Raw genomic sequence first — 12,163 nt, 5'->3', positions numbered from 1 at the left:
ATGGCATTTTAAATGCTTTAAATAAAAGCTAAGTTTTAAAGAAAACGTCACGTTTTGGTGCTGGATACTGTTCATATATTGGCTGCTAACCTACACCGATGGAGTTTTGAAACCGTGCATCCGTGATTTTTTCAAACACTGCACAGGTGAAGATTCATCATACTATCACAACAGGCAAAGTAAGTGGGCTGTGATTTCCCTTTCCCATTCCCTCAATCTTTTCAATATGTGCTGCTCTTTAGTCTGTAAACCTTATTTTTATTTTTATTTGAGGTTGTTGTGCCTAGTAGGTAAGAAGATAATGAATATAAAAAGCCAGTGTTTAGATCTTGATGGTCTTGATAGTCAGTCTGTACAGGGGGAGGGGAGGTGGAAATGGAGCAGTCTGAGAATGCAGGGATGAGGTATACAGTCTGTATCCTGTTCGTGTTGTTGATTAGGAAATGGAAATGCCTTTTTGAAAAATTTTTTTTTTTTTTTTTTTTTTTTTTTTTTTGCGCTTTAAGTGAATTTTACACTTTAGATGGCTTAACTCAGTACAAGAAAACTTTTTTGGAGGCTTGTCCACTTGCCTACCTTATCCAACTGTATAGAAATACGCTAAATCTTTACTGTGGTGGTTTGTACTGAAAGAAGTTTTTGTAATGTCTGTAAATGGGATGTGGGGGAAGGGGAATCTGGGCCCAACCCTGGGACTTGCCCATTGGCTGTTCCTGGTATTACAACTCATCCCAGTTGTGCACTGTACATAAAGAACTGGAACCAATGGCAAAGATAAATTAAGCCCCAGTTGACGCACTGCTTGACATCACAATACTCCCAGTTGTCTGAAAAAGGAGGTCATGGGGACCTGTATACTATGTATATGGCTCTGGCTTATTATTCAGGTTTGTAACATTGCACTTCCTAAGTAGATTACATACGTGTGTAGGTTCCATCAGTGGGCCTCATAGGAGCCACATGGGTCCCCTCCTATGGTATATTTGACCTCAATACAGTTCTATTTACTCGAATGGTGAGGCCCTGCAATACCATATGTTGCGCTAGTATTGGCCATGTGTTTATAGTAAGCGTATGTTGAATTATAAATGCAGCGCTTGAGGTATGTATGCCAAACCAGATCTGCATTAGATATGGCAGCTGTGTGTGGTCTTTACTCCAGTCTCCTTTCATTAATATGTCTTTACAGTGCATTCGTTTTGGTTCACTTGATCTTATAGGGTTTATTCAATAATCTAATCCAATTGTCAAGCGTAAGAACTCTAATTTTTTTATTTTTATTTTTTTCTTTCTTTCTCCTAGACGAATCTCTTCTAATTGATCGTATTCCCTATGCTGGAGTGATCAACCCAGACGACCAGTGGACACCTTTGGTTTTAAATGGCCATGTTGCCCACTTTGATGTTAAAATTAGAGTAAAATGTGATGAAAATTACTATGGAGTTATGTGTAACAAGCTATGTCGCCCAAGAGATGACTTTGTCGGTCATTACACCTGTGACCACAATGGGAATAAAGCCTGTATGGAAGGCTGGATGGGGGAGGAGTGTAAGCAAGGTAAGTTACTGATCTGATTCTTAAGTTACCAAACAATGCTTCGGGAAACGTTTAGAACTACTTGTGGAGGGGAGGTTTTCATTAAATAAATCCCTTCTAGTTTTCCAATAATTTAAGAATCATGTTTTTCTAATGGCTATGTATCTTTTGACAGCAATATGCAAGCAGGGATGTGACTTACTCCATGGTGGATGCACTGTTCCTGGAGAATGCAAGTAAGTTGTAGTGGGGTTTTTTCCCTCCTTGTCCTTCAAGTGTGTGCCGTGGGGTTCACATTGCATCTTCTTTTAAATTTACTAAAATATCTGGAGTATATATCTTTAAAAATGGCATCATGCACATTATTATTACTTTTCAATTTTTTGGCATTGGATGTGCTAGACCATGATTCATTCTTTGTTTTGCCACGGTCCTATAATTGCATCCTATCCCCCTGATGTGAATTCCAGGAGCATAGCTACTTGTTTATCAGATGAGACCTCAAATTGGATGAGGAGGATGGGCATAGTTCATATTCATGTTGAGCTAGTTTCGTCTAGGTCTTATAGTCCTTCATATTCTGGCTGTACAGCGCTCATAAGCCCTTCATGTTGGATGTTGTTAGACTAACAATTTGGCTGCTTCTCTAACTACTTTACTTCCCTGGTTTCTGATGATAATTGTAATCCCCCCCCCACACCCCCTCCCCCCCCAAAAAAAATAAAAATAAAAAGGGTTGAGAATATTTTCATTATGTAAGGTCCAGTAAATGTTTTGTTCTGAAGCAGAGAAAGTGGAGCTCAATATCGTAGTCTTAGAAAACCCCTTAATAGGGAAGGTCTTCCATGTTCATTTGTCTGCCAAGGTACCCTCAAAGAGCATGCCATGATTTAGTGTAATATATTATTTTGAGAGTCTTATTTTATAGTGAGATGCCATACTGTAGTACTGTACACTACAATGTATGAAGACATTAACATAGTCTTTATATAATCTGTACCTGTCTGTATTTTTATAATATTTATGTAGGTATTCTTCTGCAACATTAAGATATATATACATGACTTTCTTTATTATTTAATCTCTTTTTGGCTTTGGCTTTTTGGTACAACTGTGTGTAAAATAAAAAAAAAATAAACAATTCAAAAGATTTGTAACCTCTTTAAATTCCCTTTCAAGTTATTTTCTCACCAGAGGAAACCCATTACAGTGGGAAAAAAGTACATTCCTCTTGAAACATACACATTTCATCATTTATGTAGTAGCAGGATCCTTGAAATTTAAGGATAAGAAACCAATGTTTTGTTTAATGCTCTACTTGAGACAATGATCAACCTTTCAGATCATCTGCAAAGTGCAAGTGGTTGGCCTACATTGTCTTCAAAGACTGCTTATCTAGAGGCAAGTCCTGTGGAGTCTGAACCTACAACTGTGCACAATATTAGTCAGCATTGCTTTGATCCCACTATTGAACTGTTTCTCTATAACCTGATTAACATCTGGGCTATTACAGCCACAAGTGTAATGATGGCCATGTTTATCTGGTCACTCCATAGCAGGAATATGTTTATTCACTAGGCCTGAAGAAGGAGCTGACTACTACTACGGTATATCTCCTTAATCTTCTACAAGATGGTGTGTTTGTCTACACGCTCCGTGATGGATGAGCTGTTTAGTGCAGTGGACACATCATTTTTTTTTATAAAGTTTTTATTGTAGGATTTTGTGTAATCCATGACCTTGAGGTTGTTTGTGTTGAACAGCTGATGTTTTAAGATGTGTATGTAGCAGCATGCACATGCGTCCTCTATGATAGTGTACATACTTTCTTTCTGGCATGTAGTATCATGCTGCTTTGTCAGTTTTCATCCCAAGTTTTAAGTGGGAGGAACAAAGTGAACGTCTTTAAGTATAAACTTTTGTGCAGTTATGAGTTTTGGGACACCATGACCACCAATGCTTCTAAAGCATTAAGCTGCAAGTATGAAAACGCCTCATTCCAGTATTTCAGAAAGCCAGGCGATGGCGCTTATGTTAAAAGTGATTGAACAGACTTATTAACACATATATGGTAGCCATCGTTATCATATGCATACTGTGTTTTCCCTTCTCCTTGTCATATTCTAGATAAGAATATCCGAAGTACACATTGTCTTTAATCCTCAAAACCCTATTCCGCTCCATTTCCTTCCCTTGTTTCAGTACCTTCCTTGTATTCAAGGTGCCAGCTGGTTCTAAGGATGCAATGTAAAGAATGACTTTGTACCCCCATGAAATTCCGTCTCTCGGCCTCTTCCTTTCGGCTGCAAGGTCGATGTATTCTACATCGAACAATTGCTTTTGGTGCAGACATAGAAGTTTGGAGCCTGATAAGGTCACCCAGACTATACAAAAACTATGTGTTTGTTTTTCCCAACCACAAGGTATTCTGCAGTTTAGTCACGTGCTTTGGCAAAAGTTATCTTTTGTTCATGTTTGTCGTCAATTTGTCAGCAACAGCTCAGGTGGCCTATAAATCTGCATTGTATCCTCATCCCCTTGCACTCTGTGCTCTTTGTGCACAGTAGAACCAGCTTGAACTGCAGCTTTTTCTTCTTCTTCTAATCTATCTATCTATCTATCTATCCATCTCTTTGGTTCTAATTGTAAGAAGCTACATAAAAATATGCAGTGGCCTTAACCGGATCCTAGTGCCTATATTATAGCTTTTGGCTATATTCTTATAATGTGCTATGGCTGGCATTGGATGGAGACTTTGCATTGTACTTAATGTCTGTCATGCTGCAGATACTTCCATAGGTTTATACTGGGTTACACAAGGTGTGTGTAGCCCAAGTGTCTATGACGTATCCTAAACTGGACAACCCCCAGCCACCACGGTCAGCTCTGATATTGTCTGCTCACGTTACAGGCAAATAAGGTTGGCGTGAAGCACTGACCTAAAAACATTATCAGATGTGATGGTGTTACTTGCAGCTTTTACTCTATTGGGAACACTAGGTTCTTGTTTCACAAGACACCCTCTTAAAAGGGAGTTGTACTGGTTCAGAAAAATGGCCTCTTTTCTTAAGCCTTGGAGATCCCAAAGCTTGTAGTCTTCGATATTATCTTCACATAGCATATTTAAAAAAAAAAAAAAAAAAAAAAAAAAACTTTATTGCCCAGGGATTCTGGGTCTGTCAGTGACTGGTTTTCTATGAAGGATCTGGTGTGAGATGAGGTCAGGTGAAAAATGAAGTTTTCTGTTTACTTTTGTGCATGTGCCATAGAAACGGTATATGCTCCAAGACGTCACTACAATAGGATGTTGGTGGACAGTGAAGAAAAAATAAAATAAAAGGCCTGACTGTCTATACTGTGATTCGTGTAAATCCCTCTGGTTTCCGATAAGGAAGTCAAATTAAAGCTGGCCCATCACCTGTAAAATTAGGATACAACAGACTTCCTGTGCAAGAGGAAATCCACATTTACTCTTCCTAGATAATGGTAGAACAACCGGACTTAACACGTAGTGACCCTTTGATTCATAAACATTGTGTTCCTCTAAAAATAAAAAAAATGGTGTGTCACTGAGGAATGCTGGAATCCTGCACTGTTGTAATCTAATAAAACCGTAAAATATCAGGGCGGTTTATTGGTTATTTTTATTTTTCCAGTTTCTTTGGCTGAGAACACTGAAATAATATGCATTTCTTGAGTGCCTTAAAAAAAAAAAAGGTGGTAATTTTTATTTTAACTTTTTTTTTTTTTTTTGTTTCTCTTTTTGCATCTAAATGCACTGGGTAAATGTTATAACTTTTATCAAACTTTGTATAAATCTAAAGTACAAGTGAATATAAGTAACTTTGCAGAGAAAAAATGCCCCTTCCTTCCACTTGGCAGTCTTTTTCCTTCCTCTGCCCCCATAAACTTATTTTTGCTTTGAAATGTCTGTGGAATCTGTCTTGCCAGAGGAAGATGAAATGCAGTTCACAGGTGTATTGGATCACATGGAAGTGTATACAAAGTGGAGGGGGTTGGCATGACTAGAAGCTGAGTCACAAAGTGCTCTATTCACATCACTACAGGCAGGGGTGTAATTTGAGGGGGTGCAGTCTCATCGGGACCCAGCAACCTTAGGGGGGGCCATAAGCACTGGCATCAGTATTGAGATTGCAGCTTCCTTCTGGCCCATACATTAAGGAGACCCACAGATTACCCTAAGGGTATACTCCTTAACACTCGTAACTATCACCATTAAGAATTCACTGTGTATGGATAAGGTAGGGGGCCCCGGACAAAAGATTGCATCAGGGCCGACAAGACTTAAGTTACGCCACAGACCACAGGTGAATACTTCTCTACTGATCCTGCTGACACTTCTGGGTTAGGAGTTGCTGAGCAGATTTTCCTTTACTTTCTGTAGAGGAGCAGCTATTGTCCATCCACCTGATCAAGGTGATTATTAGATCATTAGAGAGCATAGAATAGAATTTAAGTCCTATAATGGCCATAAATGGTGGTGGTCTTCATGTACACACACAGTTCTATCAAATTTTTTGCAGTTTATTGAAAAGTTAGGTACTTTAAGTAAAACATTATTGCAAGTTCTCAATGTGTCCTTTCCTTACTGTTCTACTTAGCAGAGCTCACTTTGTGAGATCACTTTGCATTGTGCCAATTAATATGTATTTTCTTGGCTGTTACATAGAATTGCATGAGAGAATAAATTCAATTAATTTGCCAATAATGGAGGGAGTTTTTTTTATTTTTAGTTAAAAATTGCCCAACCCGATTTTCAGGTAAAGATGGTTCTATTGTGTCTGCTGTCAGGATACAGAGAAGATCGTATTAGCTCTGATACTGTGTGAATCGCTTTATACCAGAAGTAATAATAAAAACATTTTGAACACATAAATGAAATCTTGCGTTGCAACAATTATGGAGGTCTCGATGTGGGAATGTACAATATAAAAGCGCAGCGTGAATACATAACACTCATTGTATGGAAAAGGTTCCTAAAATAACTACAGTTAAAACTGACAAGACAGCTGTGTCTTCACCCACCCCCAGGCCTTGAAATAACACTTCCACTCTTTAGAAAAACAAATTGGCTAGCCTCTTGCCAATCCTGCCCAAAAGCAGCCGCAGAAATGTGCTTTATAATGATTCGAATGTAATGTCATGTGGAGTGTGTTTGTGTGTGTGTGTCTCACCCCCATACTGATTTTTACATGTACTCTATGTAGACAAATAGTGGGGCTTTTGGATAAGAGAATGCTTAGTCTCTTTGGTTTTCTGCAATTGACACGGTCCAGCAATCTGTCAGTCCTTGTGGTTGCCCATTATTGCTCTGTTCTAAAGGGAATAGCCTACTTACATGATGAGAGTAATATTTCCCTAAAATTATTAATAATAATATAATATCATCATCATAATCATATTGGCTTCTTGCAGACCTAATAACACAGCTATGGTGAAATAAAATATGGTGAATATTTCAATGTTCTGCGGTTTATTGGTTTATTATGCAGGTTATTTTTGCTGGAGATTTTTTTTTCAGTTGACATCAATCTAAACATTATTTTTATTCACTTTATAACTTTTCTCTCCCTAGGTGCCACTATGGTTGGCAGGGCGAATATTGTAACAAGTGTCTTTCCTTCCCTGGGTGCCTCCATGGCAGTTGCCGCTCGCCATGGGAGTGTAACTGCGAGACCAACTGGGGTGGACTTCTCTGTGATAAAGGTAAATTTCTTAAAGTTGTCTACTCTTTAGCACAAGTATTTCTAAACTGGCCCATGACTCTTCCAGCTGTGCCATTTGGGCCTGAGACCTCTGATTTGGTTCCATCCAGATGGCTTTGTGATGTTTTAAGTTTGTGGTTGTGCGTTTTTCTTATTTCTTAATGGTCAGATTTTCTCTCATGGTGTAAGGACTTAAAACTGAACATATACTTTAGATATATGTTAGGCCAAACAGTCTGACAACTAAGTCAGCTTTCTCACCTGACGTTCCCCATACATGTGCGTCCTCAGCGGAGTTGAGTACTGAGTTTTGAACTGAACCGTAAGAAAAGTTCCCCAAGGCTCCCTGGCAGCGCTTTATCTTCCCCAAGTACTAAAGAATTGTCCTGTGAAAATTGTCTGATCCATATCTAACCCGGGAGTAGAAAGACCCCCTTCCCCTATACACATTCAATGGTCACATCCAATGTGTATGGATTGCTTTAGGCAGTGACTTATTCAGTGCTTGTGTATGTTTGGTTGCTTTCTCCAGGTAAGAAACTAGATATCTAATATCCCTCAGATGTGTAGAATTTCTAACCTTTCATTAAATTTTGATGCAACTAGTCTGGTAACTTTATTTAAGTTGGTCTTCAGTGAAACTTGAGATCTCTGAAGATCACCAGAGGACTGCATTGCTTGAGACATTAGGTCAAGGCCATGCAACACGTTGTTAGCAGAGCAGAGTTCATGATGATCTTTAGTGTCACAGGAGACTATTTTTGCCGCATCCCTAGCTGGTGGGTTATTAATTTAGCACCACCAATTGTCTCTTATGTTCGCGGCAGCCTTAAAAAGATTGTTGCCTTGACCTCTATATGGAGAAGTAGCTTTATAGAGCATTGCTGTCTAGAAGCCTTTAGACTATAAAGCTAACCAGTTGTCAACCTTTCCTCACTCTCCACCATCATTCAAGGTTTCTTTTTGTGTTCACATAAAAAAGTAAAGGGACAGGGTGATGATATTAGGTAATCCTGGTATGACTGAAGCTAGTCAGAGGAAACTGATTCCTACAAATCGATCTCAACAGCCTCAAGATATTAATACTTGTCTTGTTTTCTCTTGACATTAAGATCTGAACTATTGTGGAACGCATCATCCATGTCTAAATGGAGGGACCTGCATGAACACTGAACCTGACAAATATCACTGTGCCTGTGCGGATAGCTATTCTGGAAAGAACTGTGAAATAGGTTAGCAACTACTTGGATCTATCACCATTATATTCTAAAATAATAACCTCTAAATACCTTAAAAAAATATATATTTTTAAATGGTCATAAGTGACCAGTTTTGCAGTCCACCAGCATGCTAATCTAGTTTATATTCTCTAGCGGAACATGCCTGTGCTTCCAACCCATGTGCAAATGATGGCGTCTGTCATGAAGTCTCCTCTGGGTTTGAATGTCAATGTCCACCAGGATGGACAGGTCCAACCTGTGCAATTGGTAAGTTAGAAGACAGAACTGGCCCAGGATTTGTATTTTAAATGGGTGGGGAAATCTCAAGATCTAGCCAATCAGATCCTTTGAATGTTAGCAGAGGTGCAGAGTAGCTAAGAAGGTTAGACCTTGTGACAGTCGTCGCTTACTATATAAACTGGTTCTTGACACAGATGACTGGCAATTGGCATATTAAACCAGTAATTGTTGCTTATGGTAACCATTTGGTTTCCATTTGATTTAACATTTGACAGATTTTCTGCATATTAGTTTTATGTTTAAATCAAACTTTAGATTGTTTTTATGTAGACTGTTATGAGCTTACTAGGTTGGAGGCAATATGAATGAAGTATATAAACCTTAACCAAAATGTATTTATGAACTAATTTCCCGTTTAAATTTTTTTTTTTTCTTTCCACTTTTCAGACATTGATGAATGCGCGTCTAACCCGTGTGCTAGTGGAGGGATTTGTAAAAACCTTATTAATGGCTTTGAGTGCGTTTGTCCTCCACAGTGGGTTGGAACCACCTGTCAGCTGGGTAAGTCACTTCGAAACCTAGCCATAATATTTCTCCAATATGTACTGTAGTAACATTGAGTATGCAGTTGAGACAATGCGACCGTACACAGAGCGATCACCTTTAGCACTGATATAACGTATATTATGCAGTTATTTTACTTCACTGAACTCTTGTAAAATTTAGGATTTCCAAAGTCCAATCCTTGATGCAGTTTGAGATTTAGATGTTTATTAATCATGCATTTATTACCTAATATGAATGTTTTATTAATGGTGATGGGTTTTTAGCAAACTTTAGCTTAACTGGTGATGGGGCTTTTTCTGTGGCTTGTATTAAAAAAAAAAAAAAAAAAAAAAAATACATACATACAGTTGCAGACAATTATTGGTTGTCTCCACTGTGTATGAGGGTTGTTAAGAAGTACACCAAAAAGGGTTAAAATCTATTTCTGCATTTTTATAAAAAAAAAAAAAAAAAAATTCATTTTTCTTTCACCCCAGTTGGCATGAGCTTTGTTGCCCCTTATTGTTAGGAAGGAAAGTGAGCTGTTTTTGTACTCGGGGACTGTTTTCCTATTGTCAACACCCCTATTCTGAGGGAAGCTATAGCAGCCAGAACCACATTTTAGATAAAGTAATAGACTTTCTCAATCTAGTTCCCCTTCCCAGTGCAAGTGTCTAAAACCTTTGTTGACGTCCAAACAATACAAAAAAAAAAATAAAAATCTATCCATATTAGAAAGGCAACCTGAAGTATCACTTTGATCCTTAAATCATAGGTCATGTGGTTCTGTTTAGTCTATGTAAATACGGATGTAGCACCGTGACCTCCAGCCTATGGCTCTTAACTTTTTGGAGCCTATTACTGCCAGCATGTCGCAACATCCACTGACTGTCATGGCATACTAAGCGTCTGTGTTGCAACAGCTGGCGACTTATTTGATTTTTGTTTTGTTTTGTTTGTTTTGTTTTTTTTTTTGGGGGGGGGGTGTTTGTTTTTTCTGTATGGTGAGATGAACTTTCCTTCTTGGTGTACTTCATTTATTTTATTAATCAGAATAAGAAGTAAATAGATAATATATCAATTTTATTTTATTTTATTACACCCACCACCTCTCCAAAAATTGCCTTCTACTTTTTGGGTTGAATATTAATATGGCATGAATTTGCAAATGTCTAATCCAGTATATGAGCATGTTCTATTTGTATGACCTGCATGAAATGTGATTTTTATACATAATTTTTTTTTATTGACTGCTTAATACTATTAATATGTGGGTGTATTCTGCTTGGTGCCTGGGAAGCTGTGTAATGGTGTGTACTTTTTTTTTTCTTTCTTTTGTCTTGTTTCACAGATGCTAATGAGTGTGAGGGCAATCCCTGTGTTAATGCTTATTCTTGCAGAGATCTCATTGGTGGATATTTCTGTGACTGCATTCCAGGATGGACAGGAAAAAACTGTCACATCAGTTAGTATTGACTGGTTCATTCTTAGCTGACTCTTCCTATCCACTCTTAAACCACATTCACACCCGACCAGTTTCACCCTGTCACCACACGGTCTATGCATTGACTCTGCACTGTGAGGATACAGAAAAGTTGTATCTAAGAGTATGTTCACACAAAGCAGGTTTAATACAGACATTTCTGTGAAAGTCCCATTCACGTTGCAGAAATCCATCTGCTGGCAGAGCAACTCCTGCCAAATCTGCTCTGTGTGAACATACCAAATAAAGTCCACGAGTCGTGCAAAATGTGACCATTTCATGTTACTCTATTCCCCTTTCTAAAGATTATTTCCACCAAAAAGAATCACCAGGCACACCAAGGCTTTATTCATCAGTCACTTTTTTTTCTTTTTTTTTTTTTTGTGAAAACTCAGACTCGACCACAAATTTCTAAGGCCTTAGTCCTTGAGTCATCCTCTTCTGTCATATATAATTGGATTTTGTGTGATCTAAGACCCAGGGGTAGTTCCTTCACCCTACAAACAGAGCCACCTTTGTTCTGGTTTAAGTGACTAGGGCTGGGCTGCGATACCAGACTCTACCTAGGAACAAGGTTTATGCTATTTCTTGGAGATTTGTCTGTGACTAGAGAGAAGGAAACCCCATGGTTACTAGTGGTTGTGACTGGAGACAACTCAAGGACTTGACTGGGGATTTAATATTTTTTTTATTTTTTAAAGAGGACCTTTCACCACCTTCACCAACTGCAGCTCTTGGCATCTATTAATAGGCGTCGCTCCATTGATTCTGGCACAGTTGGAATTTTTTCTCAACTGCCCACCATTGCTGAGCAATCGGTTCCGTTACTTTTGTTGCCTAATATGCCACTTATTCTCTGTACTGTCAGATGGATGGTGTCAGGCAGGAGCAGGTAAGAGGTGTGATTCAGAGCTCCAATCGCTAGACCATGTCTGAGCTCGGAATGGCACCCCTTTCCTGATCCTGTCTGACAATACAGAGTCTAAATAGGAGATCTTGTACCAGAACTAAAGAGCAATGGGGGTTAGAGAAAGCTTCCAACTAGAGCAGCACCTTGGTAGAGGTGGTGATGGATTCTCTTTAAGGTGGAAGTTTAATAAGTCTCACCTTGACATTTGTGCCATGTATTCTATAAAAATCTTTTTTACTTCTAGATGTTAATGACTGCCGTGGTCAGTGCCAGAATGGAGGCATTTGCAAGGTGAGTTATATTTTATTTACTTGTATATTCACTGCTTTCAGGCAGGAGATGGCATTGCAACACTACAGCTTCCCAGCCTGAAATCCCTGATAATAGGGAACACTAGAACTGCTTTCAACTATACAGCAAAAGGACGTAAGCAGACTGACAATCCCTTTAGGATTCAAAGAGTTGCAGCATTTTGTTTGCTGGGTGTCTCGCTGCCAGGGCC

The 12,163-nt window shown here is 38.6% G+C and overlaps 1 protein-coding gene across 2 annotated transcripts in view; it reads left to right on the top strand.

Annotated features, from left to right (window-relative positions):
• Window positions 1–12,163, top strand: part of JAG2 (jagged canonical Notch ligand 2) — a 57,959-nt gene that overhangs the window by 27,114 nt on the left and 18,682 nt on the right. Inside the window, exons 4-11 of one of the 2 annotated variants that reach the window (XM_075282640.1) lie at window positions 1,303–1,557; window positions 1,712–1,772; window positions 7,133–7,263; window positions 8,375–8,494; window positions 8,636–8,749; window positions 9,170–9,283; window positions 10,620–10,733; window positions 11,906–11,952. In XM_075282640.1, the coding sequence (XP_075138741.1) occupies window positions 1,303–1,557; window positions 1,712–1,772; window positions 7,133–7,263; window positions 8,375–8,494; window positions 8,636–8,749; window positions 9,170–9,283; window positions 10,620–10,733; window positions 11,906–11,952 (956 nt within the window). The remainder of the gene's footprint in view (window positions 1–1,302; window positions 1,558–1,711; window positions 1,773–7,132; window positions 7,264–8,374; window positions 8,495–8,635; window positions 8,750–9,169; window positions 9,284–10,619; window positions 10,734–11,905; window positions 11,953–12,163) is intronic. The other variant, XM_075282641.1, reaches the window with a different exon arrangement.

The sequence above is a fragment of the Leptodactylus fuscus genome, chromosome 7 (genome assembly GCF_031893055.1).
Source record: "Leptodactylus fuscus isolate aLepFus1 chromosome 7, aLepFus1.hap2, whole genome shotgun sequence".
NCBI lineage: Eukaryota > Metazoa > Chordata > Amphibia > Anura > Leptodactylidae > Leptodactylus > Leptodactylus fuscus.
This window is presented reverse-complemented; position numbering and strand designations above follow the sequence as displayed.